General features: G+C 37.8%; 2 protein-coding genes across 2 annotated transcripts; one reads left to right on the forward strand and one right to left on the reverse strand.

Moving 5' to 3' along the window:
* The first annotated feature begins 2,323 nt into the window (after positions 1–2,323).
* Positions 2,324–5,134, forward strand: LOC125468712 (omega-3 fatty acid desaturase, chloroplastic-like). Its single transcript, XM_048564961.1, has 8 exons — positions 2,324–2,976; positions 3,413–3,502; positions 3,618–3,684; positions 3,832–3,924; positions 4,033–4,218; positions 4,342–4,422; positions 4,523–4,660; positions 4,755–5,134. Exons 1-8 carry the CDS (start codon positions 2,498–2,500, stop codon positions 4,938–4,940), a joined length of 1,320 nt encoding a protein of 439 aa, XP_048420918.1. The 5' UTR covers positions 2,324–2,497; the 3' UTR covers positions 4,941–5,134.
* Positions 5,135–9,071: 3,937 nt separating this feature from the next.
* On the reverse strand, positions 9,072–11,170 carry LOC103958618 (N-(5'-phosphoribosyl)anthranilate isomerase 1, chloroplastic). The gene is made up of 5 exons (XM_009370904.3): positions 10,922–11,170; positions 10,594–10,659; positions 10,136–10,500; positions 9,884–10,047; positions 9,072–9,542 (listed from the first exon to the last, which is right to left on the reverse strand). Exons 1-5 carry the CDS (start codon positions 10,929–10,931, stop codon positions 9,317–9,319), a joined length of 831 nt encoding a protein of 276 aa, XP_009369179.2. The 5' UTR covers positions 10,932–11,170; the 3' UTR covers positions 9,072–9,316.
* Between the last annotated feature and the right edge of the window lie 2,733 nt (positions 11,171–13,903).

A 13,903-nucleotide genomic window follows, 5' to 3' on the forward strand; every position in this document is an offset into this window, starting at 1 on the left:
ATGTGTCTGCAGGCGCAGCAGCTGCATGTATGAGACATAAGCTTGCAAAACGCCAGGAAAAAACTTGAGGTACAGGTTTCTACTAATGGAGGCCTCAGATCCCGAATTAGGGTGTTTGAGGCTATCTATCACAGCCGTTGATGAGTGTGAGACTTACTGTGAAGTCCACAAACATCAATGGCTGCGCGCGGGTGCATGACACTAGCATATTTCCCCAAATTATGACATGGGATTCATTAGTTCTTCTTACAGAAAGATGCATTCACATTCCATGGCACCGAGAATCTGTGCGTTGTGTAATTTTGTTTCTGATACTACACAATTCGTGATTCATCAGCTGATAAGCATGGCTTGTTTTGCACATACCAGAAGCTCAGCCGAAACTCAGAAGAACTGCGAAGCGGAGCTGAGGACTTTGCGTCAACGGCGAAGGAGCTCGCCAAGAGAATGGAAACTCGTGAATGGTGGCAAATATAACGAAAGGTACCCCAGTTGAGCGTTCTACTATGCACGTTCTAATTACTTATTTGCTCACATCCTACTAGTGCATTTGATCCAGCATTGCCAGAGTCCATATTTCTTGTACATAAATTGCAAACATTTTCCAATATTGTGTTTTCGGGTTAATTGTTGATGTTTGAAATTTGATTAACGTGTTAAAATAATTAAAGATGAACCACTTAAATCGATACCGCTCAATAGGTTGGTCCAATTTCATGCATCAACAGTACTCTTCCGAGTAAGGACTCAAAACAAAGGAAAAAAATGTGCATGGACCAGACTGCGTGCGGTTGATTCTTTGATTTTTTCTTGGGTCAAAATTTGATTTGGTCGGCATTTGATTTGGGTCAATCAGCACTATTGTCCGTCCATGTTTTTCTCACTGAATACCTTTGTACTTGGTTTGGTTGAATCGCCCATGTGTAAATTGTTGTCCGCGTCACACGCCCGTTCAAACGCTTTCTTCTTAAAGTGTCCAACACTCGACGATCCAATAAAAAAATTATCAAACGGTCAAATGGCCCTTTGCTGTAAAGTCAATTCTTGGTTAATTGATTGAAAGAAGGGCTAACAATTAAGGCACTATCTTCACACTTCGAATTTCTTCTTCTGCTCTTCTTTTTCACTATTTATTGATTTAATTCTGAAAACGAGTTGAAGACAATTTTAATTAAAGAGTGAAAAGTTGAAGTAAAATACTTGACTTTTTACAGGTAAAGAGTTACAAATAAATTAGAAATTTGACGTGTTTAGAAAGTTCTTGTTTTTTTTAATAAGATCCTTTCATATATATATATATATTAAATATTTTTACTATCAATAAGGAGAGGGGGGAGAGTTCGATTTAATTAGAATGAGTTAGAGGATTTGGAGGATGAGACTGTTTCGAACCTGAGATCAATGGGCAGAAACTAACACGCTATTCACTAAGATATTGAATCATATGCAACAAGATCTTTTCATATCTATGATCAAAAAATGAAAAAGAAATCCATTTATGTGTGTCATACTGTGATTTAAATTATTAAAAATCGACTTATTAAAATAGAGAATTTGTTAAAATATTGCGAAGCCTGAAAATTTGAAAATTAAAAGGCTTTTTAGCCAAAATGGTTTTTGAGATTTGCATAACTCCTCACTTTGGTTCTTTGAGATTTGAAATCAATAAAAGTGGTCACTGAGATTGTCCATCATCAATCATTTTGATCATTCCATGAAAAATCTCTATTAAATAAGAATAAAATGACAAAAATACCCTTAATTTTTTGTCGATCATTTTGGCTTATTGTTTGTTAAATTGAGGGTATTTTTATCATTATGATCCTTATTTAACATAATTTTTAACGGAAGAACCAAAATTATTGATGGTGGACAATCTTATAGACCATTTATATTGATTTTAAATCTCAAAAACTAAATCGAAGAATCATGTAAATATCAAAGATCATTTTTATTAAAAAGCCAAATTAAAATTAACTTTTAACAGGAATATAAATAAATAATGATTTTGACAAGGACCAAAGAAAGTCCGACACTAAGAGCCAGATTTTGACCGCGTCCACTACCCGCTCTATTTCACATTTGTTTGGACCCGCCGTCCAATTCAACGTCTTTCTTTTGCCCTCCATCTTTCCATCTTTCTTTGTTTTTTCTTTCTAATTTTCCAATTTTTAATTTGCTTCTACGCGCACCAAAATCCAATATATAAACAAAATCAAACTCTCCAAACTAATAAGCTTTAATCCAGCAACAGAGGAGGAGAGAGAGATAACAATTGCTTAGTCCTAGAGAGAGAAAGAGAGTTAGAGAGAAGGGGGGACAAGCAACAAGGAACACAGGTTGTATTTGGACGTGGAGGGAGGCCCTTACGTTATCCTTCTCCTCCGTTTTGTGACCACTTAGTTCCACTCCCACCCTCCATTCCTCCAATCCAATCCAATCCAATCCGACCCAAAAGCTCAAATCTTTCTGCATTTTCCCCATCTGGGTATCTCCAATGGCGACTTGGGTCCTCTCAGAATGCACCCTCAAACCTCTCCCTAAATTCTACTCACATCCCAGAAACGCCCTCCCCTCAAAACCGTCCACCCTCCGGCCATTCCCCAATGTGAGGAGAACCAATCTTTTGGGGTTCAGAGGGGCAAAATGGTCACTCAATGTGAGTGCCCCATTGCGGGTCCCATCCGTGGATGTGGAAGACAATGGGAGAGTGAGCACTAATGGGGTTGGAGACGGTGGTGAATTTGACCCCGGTGCCCCTCCCCCCTTCAATTTGCGTGACATCAGAGCTGCCATTCCCCAGCATTGCTGGGTTAAGGACCCCTGGAAATCTATGAGCTATGTGGTCAGAGATGTGGCTGTGGTTTTTGGGATGGCGGCGCTTGCAGCTTACTTTAACAATTGGGCTGTTTGGCCTCTCTACTGGTTTGCTCAGGGCACCATGTTCTGGGCTCTCTTTGTTCTTGGACATGATTGGTACGTAAAGTTTGCTTTCATTTTGTTGAATTATCCATTTTTACACGTTTTTTAAATGAGTGTATTTATCCACGTTAATTATCGTTAGTTGAGTTTAAGTTTCGTGTCGATTCTCTAGATTAACTAACACTCATTCAATTGGCAATTAATGATGCTTACATCACGTAAGGGACGGTGAGCAAAAATGTACACTTTCTGATTCGGGATTTCATACCTCTTGAATTGCATGCTTCTTGAGTTAGGCTAGTTGGCCGACGCAGGGTGCACGCTCTTTTGCACTCAAGTTTGAATCCTCATCAATGTAGATTAAAGTAGTTTGAAATATGGGTCAGAAAAAACTAAAATTTGAATGCTTCCTCTGCTTGCAATGTGTTTTTTTTTTTTGCAATTTTTCTTAGCCTACTGATGTGAATTGTCTGTTGTTTTGCTTGTGCAGTGGCCACGGAAGCTTTTCGAATAATCCGAAGCTGAATAGCGTGGTCGGTCATCTTCTTCATTCTTCAATCCTTGTCCCATACCATGGATGGTTAGTTTGTTTCTGAAAATAATCCTGTCCAGTCCAGTCCTGAATAAGTTATCCTGTTCTTAAGACAACATGTAACAAAACTTGCATAGTAACAGTTAGCCCTTTACTGTCACAGGAGAATTAGCCACAGAACTCATCATCAGAACCATGGACATGTCGAAAATGACGAGTCTTGGCATCCGGTGAGCTTCCATTTGTGTCTAACTCTGTTCTTAATTCGGCTTATCAAATTGTTCATCGTATAGATCTTTTTTTCCTTAACTTCGAAGAAATAAGTTATTTTGCTTTTATGTCATTCAGTCATTTAATTAGTCTCATCTGATTTGCAGTTGCCTGAGAAAATTTACAAGAGTTTGGACAAGATGACTCAGATATTTAGGTTCACCTTGCCATTCCCCATGCTTGCTTATCCTTTCTATCTGGTGAGCCTTCCGCTTCTCGCATCTTGCTTCTCGTTACTTACACGAATAATGAGCTCTGGATGTCTTTTTCTGATATGTTTTGGTGTATGCTACTGATTTCAATCACAGTGGAATCGAAGTCCGGGAAAGAGTGGCTCCCATTATGATCCAAACAGCGAATTGTTTCTCCCAAATGAAAGGAAGGACATCATTACTTCCACTGCCTGTTGGGCAGCAATGGCTGCGCTGCTAGTCGGTCTGTCTTTCACAATGGGACCTGTCCAAGTGCTTAAGCTCTACGGCGTTCCATACTGGGTAGGTTCCATTTCTTTATGCTTGTGCTTCTGTATTGTTGGCATAAAACGAAAGTATCTTCCGAGTCTTCTCTTATCTTCTCTCATCTTAAAATTGTTTCATTGAATTTGCTTTCAAATGCAGATGTTTGTCTTGTGGTTGGACTTAGTGACTTACTTGCATCACCATGGCCACGAGGACAAGCTTCCATGGTATCGTGGGAAGGTAGAGTGTTCGATTTCATCAACAATCCGAGCAATGCAACTGCTTTTGCACTTCCTAAAATGTACGTGGCTAATCTTTGGTTTCTTTATCTATCAAACAGGAATGGAGTTATCTAAGAGGAGGATTGACAACCATTGATCGCGACTACGGATGGATCAACAACATCCATCATGATATCGGAACTCATGTCATACATCATCTCTTCCCTCAAATCCCACATTACAACTTAATAGAAGCAGTGAGTAGCACTTCAACCTAGACTCTTCGGCCGAAAATCAATTCAATTTGGTACCCCATTCTGATTCTCAATTCCTTTCGTTTGTTTGTTTCAGACGGAGGCAGCTAAGCCTGTGCTTGGGAAGTACTACAGAGAACCGAAAAAATCAGGGCCTCTCCCACTTCACCTACTGGGAGTCCTTGTAAGAAGCTTTAAACGCGATCATTACGTGAGTGACACTGGGGATGTTGTATATTATCAAACCGATAAGGAACTTGCCGGGTCAGCGGTATCAGAATGAAGATGTGAAGTTTTGAGGTACGACGACTGAAGCGTTACAGCGTACCAAAGGATTCAATTTGCTTTAACCCCCGGACAGTTTCCCAGCTCTGCATAACTAGTCTGGCTTTAGCACCCATTCTTTCTTCACATACTTTGTATTAAGGTAGTTGTGAAATAAAAGAAGAAAAAATCTGTCCTCTTTCCTGCTAGAAATCTCTCTCTCCATCTCAATGTCTTTCCCCGACACACACTGGCACTGCAGGCAAAAAGCAATAGCCACGGAAAAATTTAGTTAAGCGCTTTAGTGACGGTTTTCTGTTGCAAAGAAAAGGAAGAAGATAATAAGGAAAATTGATCAAAATGGTTTAAAAACTTTGAGTTTTAACGATAAAAACAAAATAAAAGGTAAAATGAATAGTATCAGGATTGATTTTTTAGTGTAAAAATGTGATTTTTCGTTAAAGTGAACAGTACAGTGGGTTTTTCGTTAAAACTCCCAAGATAATATGGATTTTGAGAATGTTTACTGCTTTTGAGCAAGAAATTTTTAATATTTCTATGATGTCATCTCAGAAAACTTACGTAAAAAATGTACCATTCATTAAGAATACAATAATAATAAAGCTTTTTCTCATTAAATGAGATTAGCTATATGAATCTTAGAATGTTATTGCGTTTGATTATGTGCCACGTCTTTTGTTAAACTCTAAATCTTTTCTTAGAGCACATTCATTAAGTATAAATAAATAAGTAAATAAATAATATTATTTTAGCCATACCTTTAAGCAATGTCCTCTTTAAAACTAAAAAATTAATCTGGCCCCAACTTTTGCTTTATAAGTTTTACTGTATAATTCCACTTTACAAAAAATTCTGCCCTACCATTTTTTTTTTAAACAAATTTGCCTACCAAATCTTTGATTCCGCGTATCTTGACAGCGGCAAATACCGCCGCTTGTTTTATTGGAGACAAGTCAAAGTCCAAATAATTGACAATTTGCCAGTCTATGGGCAAAAGTGGGAAGACGGTAAAACAAAATTTTCCAATAATGTGTACGTTCTGTGGTTCAATAGACGATATGTATGCAGTGTCATGTAAAGCAAATAAAACATATTATTTATAAAGTTCGGTAAATACATCAATGTTTTTTGACAGCATTAGTGGTTTTTTTTTTTTTTTAAGGAAAACTAATGCAAATAGTTTGAAAACTTCGAGTTTTAACAAGAATGATAAAATAAAAGATAAAATAAATAGTATCATGTTTCACTTTTTAATGTAAAAATGTAATTTTCGTTAAAATGAACGTTACTGCAGACTTTTCGTTAAAACTCGTTTTTTTTTTAATGAACACATATCCACTTCGGAGGAGCCCATCTTGGCTCAGAGGGGCGGATGCCCCCCACTCAATTTTTTTGGTGTGAAAAAAAAATGTACACTTTTAGTTATTTGTGATATTAGTATTAACTCTTTCATGTGCTACTTCCATCGTTGAAATAACATTTTCAGCCATGAAATTTATGCAGATGGATTGTGAAATTGTATGGAAGATTAATGGATGAATAATAACTTGGTTATTTTTATAAAGAGAAAGATATTTGATGGTATTGGTAATGAGGTTGTCATGTAACGTCTTCAAAACATAAAAACACATCGATGGATGTTATAATAATTTGTATTGAAAAACCTTATAGATTAATAAATAAGTGTCCTTTTTTAATACATTCTTGAACTTTTTAATCTCTAACTTTGTCCCTGCTCAACCTTATTTGTTTGGGTAAATTACATTTTACCACCTCAGGATTTGAGTTATATTGCAACCTTATATAATATCTTCTAAAAGTTTTACTTTCATGCCTCACGTACTATTTTATTTCAATATAGGGTTAATCTTAGTTTACTACATTGAAGTTTCTTGGTTTTCAACATTTCATACATCAAGTTTTTTTCATCCCAGTTTGGTACCTCCAGTCATAATTCTGAGACACTTTTATACATTCGTTAAGTTTTCCGTCAGAACCTCAGTTCAATGATGACGTAGCGCCTAGGTGGACAATGATTGGATGCCACGTGTCAATTTGGGCCCACGTGGAAATTTAAAAAAAAAAAAAAAAAATCTAAAACTCTTTCATCACCTTCCCTGATTTGAAACCCTAACTCCTTACCATCTTCCCAAAGTCATCTCAGCCAATTTCCTTATCGCCAAAGACAAAAAATTTGGCTTTATCCCATTTGCTAGATTTTCAAGAAAAGCTGCATTTGAGTTTTGAAAAATGGTGCCATTTTTGGAGCTGGAACCTGCGTCAAGACCCAATGCGTTCCAAGGTTCTCTAAGATCTCCAACCTCCTTGATCTTCGCGGCTGCCACCCCCTCCCCCACCGCCGCTGCTTCTCCAGAACCCCGCCAAAACCCACTTCCTCTATCCCAATAAATCTGTTTCCTCCATTGCTTCCGGACTCCAATGTCTTGTGGGTCAAATATTTCGTGTTGCTGGATAGGGCTTTTGGAGAGTCTTGGTGAGGGTTTTGGTGTCTCGAGCAAAGGCGTCGGAGATCCAGGAGTAGGCGAAGGTGTTGGGCCGGAAAGCCAACGCCATCATGCTCGCCATGTTGTCCGACGACGCCATTAAAGCAACTCAAGCAACTCAAAAATTTTAATTTTTCTACTTGAAAATTTGGGAAATTGGGTGGTTGTAAAATCAATTGGATTTGGGGAAATGGGATTTCCGTGTGGGATGAGAGGGGAGATGTTATTCTTGGTAGCCGTTGAGAGTCTGCGACGTTGACAAGACGGAATGGAAGAAGGTGGTGTTGTTGATTTGGATGTTGGTGGAGGAGAGGAAGAGATCGAAGGGTTCGTAGGAGGAGGTGAGGTGATTCTTGGGGTTTTTGGAGAAGACTTCGAGAGGGTGAGGCTGAAGAGAGAGAATTATTTTTATTTTTTTTTAATTTCCACGTGAGCCCATTAACACGTGACTTCATTTATTGTCTAATACCATATGATCATTTAAATGGGATCTGACAGAAAACTTAATAGATGCAAAAAAAATGTTCTAAAATTATGACTTTAGGTACCAAATTGGGACGAAAAAAACTTGATATATGAAATATTGAAAACCAAGAAACTTCAACTGAGATTAACTCTTTAATATAATACATCCATTATATTTTTCATCTATTGATCTGTTAAGAACTAACATAACTGTTAAATTTTTATCACGTAGCCAAAAATAATTTTTTTATACATTTAAAATATTACAATAATTTATCCTATTAATAAAAAATAAAAAGAAACCCAGAAACCCATTTCCCCCGACCCACTTCCCTCTCCTCCCCTCTCTTCACCTCCCCTCCCATCCAAAAAACCCACCCCCACCTTTCCCGCAACACCCACCCCCACCTTTCCCGCAACCACCCCCCCGGGAAACGTAACCAATAACACAAACAAATCAATCGCACCACTACCCAGATCACAAAGATGGAAACTTTCTCAGATTCCCAGCATCAAGAAGTAGAGGAAAGATGCGCTTTCCCTCTGTGATCTCCCGCTGCACGACGACAATGGCGAATCGGAAGAGAACCCCATAATCTCCGCTTCTTATTCTTCCGCCCCGGACGACGTTTTTGAATTTCGGGTCGACCCGATCCGGAGATACATCCCCATGGACGTCTTTTTTTGTTGGGTGGGGGGTTGTGGGGGAGGTGGGGGTAGCTTCCAAGGACTCTTTCCCTCTCTTTTCTCGGCAAAATGGTGGCTCGGGTGGGAAGGGGTGGGTGATGGGGGATGGGAGAAGGGGGTGCTCGGGTGGAGAAGACGAATGGGTGGTGGAGGGGTGCTCGGGAGGAAGGGATGGAGGGTGGAGCCGTGGAGGGGATGGAGGGGTGTCGGGTGGCGAAGACAAGGGGGTTCTGGGTTTTTTGTTTTTTTATTAAATTAATTTTTTAATATTTTAAATTTTTTATTAAGGATTTAGTTACGTGGCATAAATGTGACAGTCACGTCAGCACAAATAGAGACACCATATTTACCACATTATCACTTAATGATTAATTTATTTAACGGTTGTATGAAATTGAAATAAAATGATGAGTAAATGTATGAAATTGAAATGTTTTAAAGATGTTGTAAGACATTAAAATTGATTCCAAATCTGAGAAGATAAAATGTAATTTATCTTATTTATTTTTAATGAGTAAGATACTAGTATGTTACAGACACATCCTTTGGTGATTAAATCGGGTGAAAAACACCGGCTTCTCAAACATTATTGCCAAATCAATATTTTTGAACCATGAAATTTTTTTGTGTTCTCTCGTAATTTCATTTGCTTTATTTAAACTTTTGCACAACGAACATTACAGAGGGCCCAAAACGGTGACTTTACACACGCTCTCATTCAGTAGTTTACTGAATGAACTGCATTCATGAAGGAAGATATTCGCAACTGATCCTTCTGGATGCCGCAGGCGCCACAAATGCCGCTACTCACATCAATTCCTTGAGGTTTGAGGATAGAAAGAGCCTCACCAGCATTCTCAGGCTTTATTCCTCCTGCCAAGAGCCACCCGTGTTTGCTTCTAATGTTCGGTAGCTTAAACCGCGTCCAATCAAATCCTTTACCGCTGCAGCAATTTCAGAGTGAAGTGAATCATAACAATCTCATGTATTCTATGCATATGTGAGATTACGGACTTTGTGGAACTTTAAAACACTTTACAATGGTCTTCACGTGCTAATTTTGCTGAATAAATTGAAGGAAAAACGCCATTGTCTTTCTAATGAAGTTGTTAGTAAACTACAGGGGTTAAATCTTTAGCAAACTGAACATCGTCCAAACTATAGGGATCACGATCAAGGTTTAGGCTACATTTAAACTGTCGTTCAGACAATGGCTAATGCGAATGGTCATGCATACAAGATGATGTTTAAGAACGAGATGAAGAAGAAAAAGGAATTTCGTTACCTGCCACCCTTTGCACTATCCACGAGAATCCAATCAACTAGAGAACATTGTTCAGCGGAAATCTGGTTTAAAAGACTTCCATCTTCATTAGCATGAAGAACATAGATTATACGGTGCCCTCCAACTAATGCAGGAAAGGCCGCTCGGGAGCCATCTCCATGAAGCTGCAAAACGTCAAAGTATTACAATTCTAAGCATTTTGTTACGTAATATGCAATGTGCAAGCTAAATAAGGCACGAAAATCTATATACCTGAACAAATTCAAGGTCGGATGCATCCTTGGCTCTTGATATTGTCTCTGCATCATCATCCACAAATACCCCAACAGGCTGCGCCCCATACTCTCTTGCAACTATTGAAATCTCCTTTGCAACAGAAAGTGAAACAGAGCGTTTAGAGTTGGGCCAAATAATCATCCCAATGAAGTCAGCACCGGCTTCTGCTGCCAAAGCTGCATCTCTAGCAGAGGTAATGCCACACATCTTAACTAAAGGCCTGTTCTTTTTGTGTTCCTCGTGCTTCGAGGTTACATCTTCTGCCTTGATAGCTCTGCAAGTAATAACTTTCTTGCTACATAACTTCGCATTTGAAAAGCACAACGGGGCATGCTTTAAACCTACAAACACATAATGACACCGAGAAATGATGTAATCGTGTATAAAGGAACGATCTAGATTACGACCAAGATGATAAATTTTAGGAGGAATACCAGGAATTTGCCTTGTATGACAGATTCCGACTACTTCGGGCTGAATGTGGGTCCCAGTAGTTAATCCTGAAAACAAAGAAAATGATAGTAAAACTCAAAAATCAAAATTCCAATTCCAAGATTTTCCCATTACACATAACATATGAAATTAGACAATTGAAATGCTGCTGGTACCAAATAAATGATCTTTTAAATCCAAATTCCTTCAACCAAAAGGCAAAACATACAAACATACTAATCACATTCACAAAAGCATTTCTCTGGGGCAATTTGTCGAACAGTTTCAAGGCACTTCAACGAAGCAGATACGCAATTACAAAGAACGAACCTGTAAGCATGTTGATCCCACCAATGCCGAAGAAATGTACAGAGAAACGTTGAGACGGAGCGAAACGAACTCCAATCGGATTGCGCAAAATTTCGAAAAAGCAAATTGGGTTGCGCAGGGCGCGAGGATGGCGAGGCAATACCACAGCGCTTTAAATCGTTTTAATGGGGTTGGGTTGGTAAAACCCAAATTAGGAAATACGTTAAGTGTGGGCCGTGTGGCCAAGACTTTGGTCCAAAGCTAGTTTCCTCGTCCAAAACAACAAGGACTGCCATTTTTTTAATTTTTTTATTTCCCCTAACAAAAGATATTATTTACATTAGGGTAGAGAGTGTGTTAAACCTTACAAGAAACTAGCAATAAGGTGGTTTAAATTCGCCTTTGACGAGAATCGAACCTAAGAACTCTTAATACCACTACAACGTAGTACTAAGTGGCCAAGACTTGCAATTTTTAAACAAAAACTATTCTTTTCCATTTTTGGTCGGCCTAATGTTTCCATTTTTTACTGAAGTTTGGCCTATTATTCAAGAAATTTGCCCAGAAGTTGTCGCGTATATGAGTTAGGATAGTTGGTTAAGTAGTACGTTTTTTTTACTAGTTTTTCTTTTTGGGTTTGAAAAGATAAATACATTAACCCGACAAAGGAAGGCAAAATAACCCAAATACATTGGGGAGAAACAAATACATAAAAGTCCAGCCCAATTAAATAAACTAAAACGGAAACCCAAATCCTTAATATCCAACCGCAGAAAGCAGCGTCCGCCGCCGTTACCGCCACAAAAGTCTTATCAGTAGCTACTGAAGTAGTAACACTAGAAAAAACGACCGAGTGGTGAAGATGAACAAGACATCGCAACACAAAAGTACCAAACCCGCAATAAGAAGCACACCACATCCAGATTTCTTCACCAAAGACGTAGAACCAAAAGATAGTCATCAAATCCAACTCCCATTCACGAATCCTAGCAAATACATACAAACATAGTAACACATGGATAAAAGGTGAGGCTAAGGGGGTATGTAAAATACCCTTACTTTGGCCGAAGCCGTAGTATACTTGGCCTCAATGGAAATTCGACAAGTTGTTTGGGGGGGGGGGGGAAGTGAGGGAGGGAAATAAAGCTAGCAAGCATATTCGGCCGGAGTTTGCAAATTAGAGCAAATGATGGGGTGGGGATGGTTTATGGAAAGGGAGGCAGAGGGGAAAAGTGAGAGGAGATGGAGTTTTGGGTTTGGAAAAGAACGGCTAGAGGAGAGGGAGGGGTGGAGAGGAGGGACATGAATCCAAAAGTGAGACAAACTCACATGAAAATTTGAGATAAAGCTCAAGGAAACTGGGAAAAATCTAAGGGGAAAATTGAAAAAGAGAGAAGAGGATTAGGAGAAAGAGGGAAAGAAGAGAACAAGAATCTTGGACAAGGATAGCCACCGGCACCCAAGCCAAAGGCTGGGACTGGTGACAAAGGAGTTTGCAAGGTTGAGAAACCAGAGAGAGAGTCTCACGCGTTTTTTGCTGCTAGTACTTTTTTAAAAAAAAAAAAAAAAAATTCTATTAACATCTTTACTAGTTTTTTTTTATTAAGATAATTTGTTAAACATCATAGAATATTTATTTAAGAATTTTGGCAAAAAGTTGTCCTTGTGGAGGGAAGTGAAGTCATGATATCGCAGATATGAGTTAGGCCAACTGATTAAGTAGTACGTTCACTTCACTAGTTTTTGTAAGGCTAAACCTATCCCTCCTCCTTAATGTAAAAAATATCGTTGATTAAAAAAAAAACATTATAGAATAGTAATAGGATAAGAATTTATCCAAAACTCAAATGTGAATATTAAGAACTAAAATTGCATCTTAATTAAATGGCATGTTGTCTGATTAACATCACACAACTTGAAACAAAATGTCTTACAAATACCAGCGCAACCAATTATAAAATACAAACAAGACATCAAGCTAGGTGAAGTCCGCTGATCACGTGGGTCTCGGTGGAAAACTTTCCCACGAGAAAACTTCGAGACAAGAAAAAAAGAAAGTGCCACAAATGCTTGAAGTTGAATATGACTCACCTTGTGCATCAACCTCCACCAACTTCATCATCCAAAGTCAATTTACCTTCAACATTAATCTCCTAAGACCATCTCCAACCCTTAATCTAAAACTTAAAAGTTTTAATCCAAAAAATTTAGGTTTTAATCCAGAAATAGCTTTTCTACTCCAAACCTTCTGGCCTAAAATGTTAGCCTCAGATTATTAAAGAATGAATTTAGATTAATTTTTTTTCTTAAAGTAATTTTTTTTAAATAAAAAATTATGTAGACTATCCTAATTTAATTTTATGAACATTTTAACCTAAAAATATTTAGATTTTGACAAATACTGAAAAATCACTAACCGACACCATGAAACTCATTAAACACTATGAAAAAATATGAAACAAATGAAAGATTTTTTTTTAATTACTTTAGCTGTTAGATTTAAATTTGGACCGTTAAATTATTATTTTTACTGTTGAATTTCATCAAATTAGATCTTAACCGTTGGATTCAATGTATTTATAAATATAAAACTAAATAGAATATACATATATGATGGGTCAGCCCCACTAATCATGTGCTAAATTTGGCTTCCATTTGAATTTTAGATTTTAGGCCACATTTTAGCATTGGGTTGGGTTAAGTTTTGGGGGAGAATAAAAGTGAAAATTTGAGTTTTAATCCAAAGTTAGAGAAGATCTAAACCAGAATAAAGAAAGAAAAACAATTTTTGAATGGCTCATTCTTTTTCTTGAACTCCTTTTTTGTAGAATAAAAAAATAAAGGTGCGGAAATCATTTCTTTAAAAATATAGTAAGACAAGAAGAAAGTGGGTGTGTCATCCTCGTCACTAATCACCTATATATAAAAGGGCAAAGTTGGAGGAAGCTTCCTTCATGGGGACTTTTGTCACTTTAATTATATATATTTGTTGGATTGAGAAAA

This window comes from the organism of the source record quoted next, unplaced genomic scaffold, assembly GCF_019419815.1.
Source record: "Pyrus x bretschneideri cultivar Hongxiangsu unplaced genomic scaffold, Pyrus_bretschneideri_v1 Contig4, whole genome shotgun sequence".
Lineage (NCBI taxonomy): Eukaryota > Viridiplantae > Streptophyta > Magnoliopsida > Rosales > Rosaceae > Pyrus > Pyrus x bretschneideri.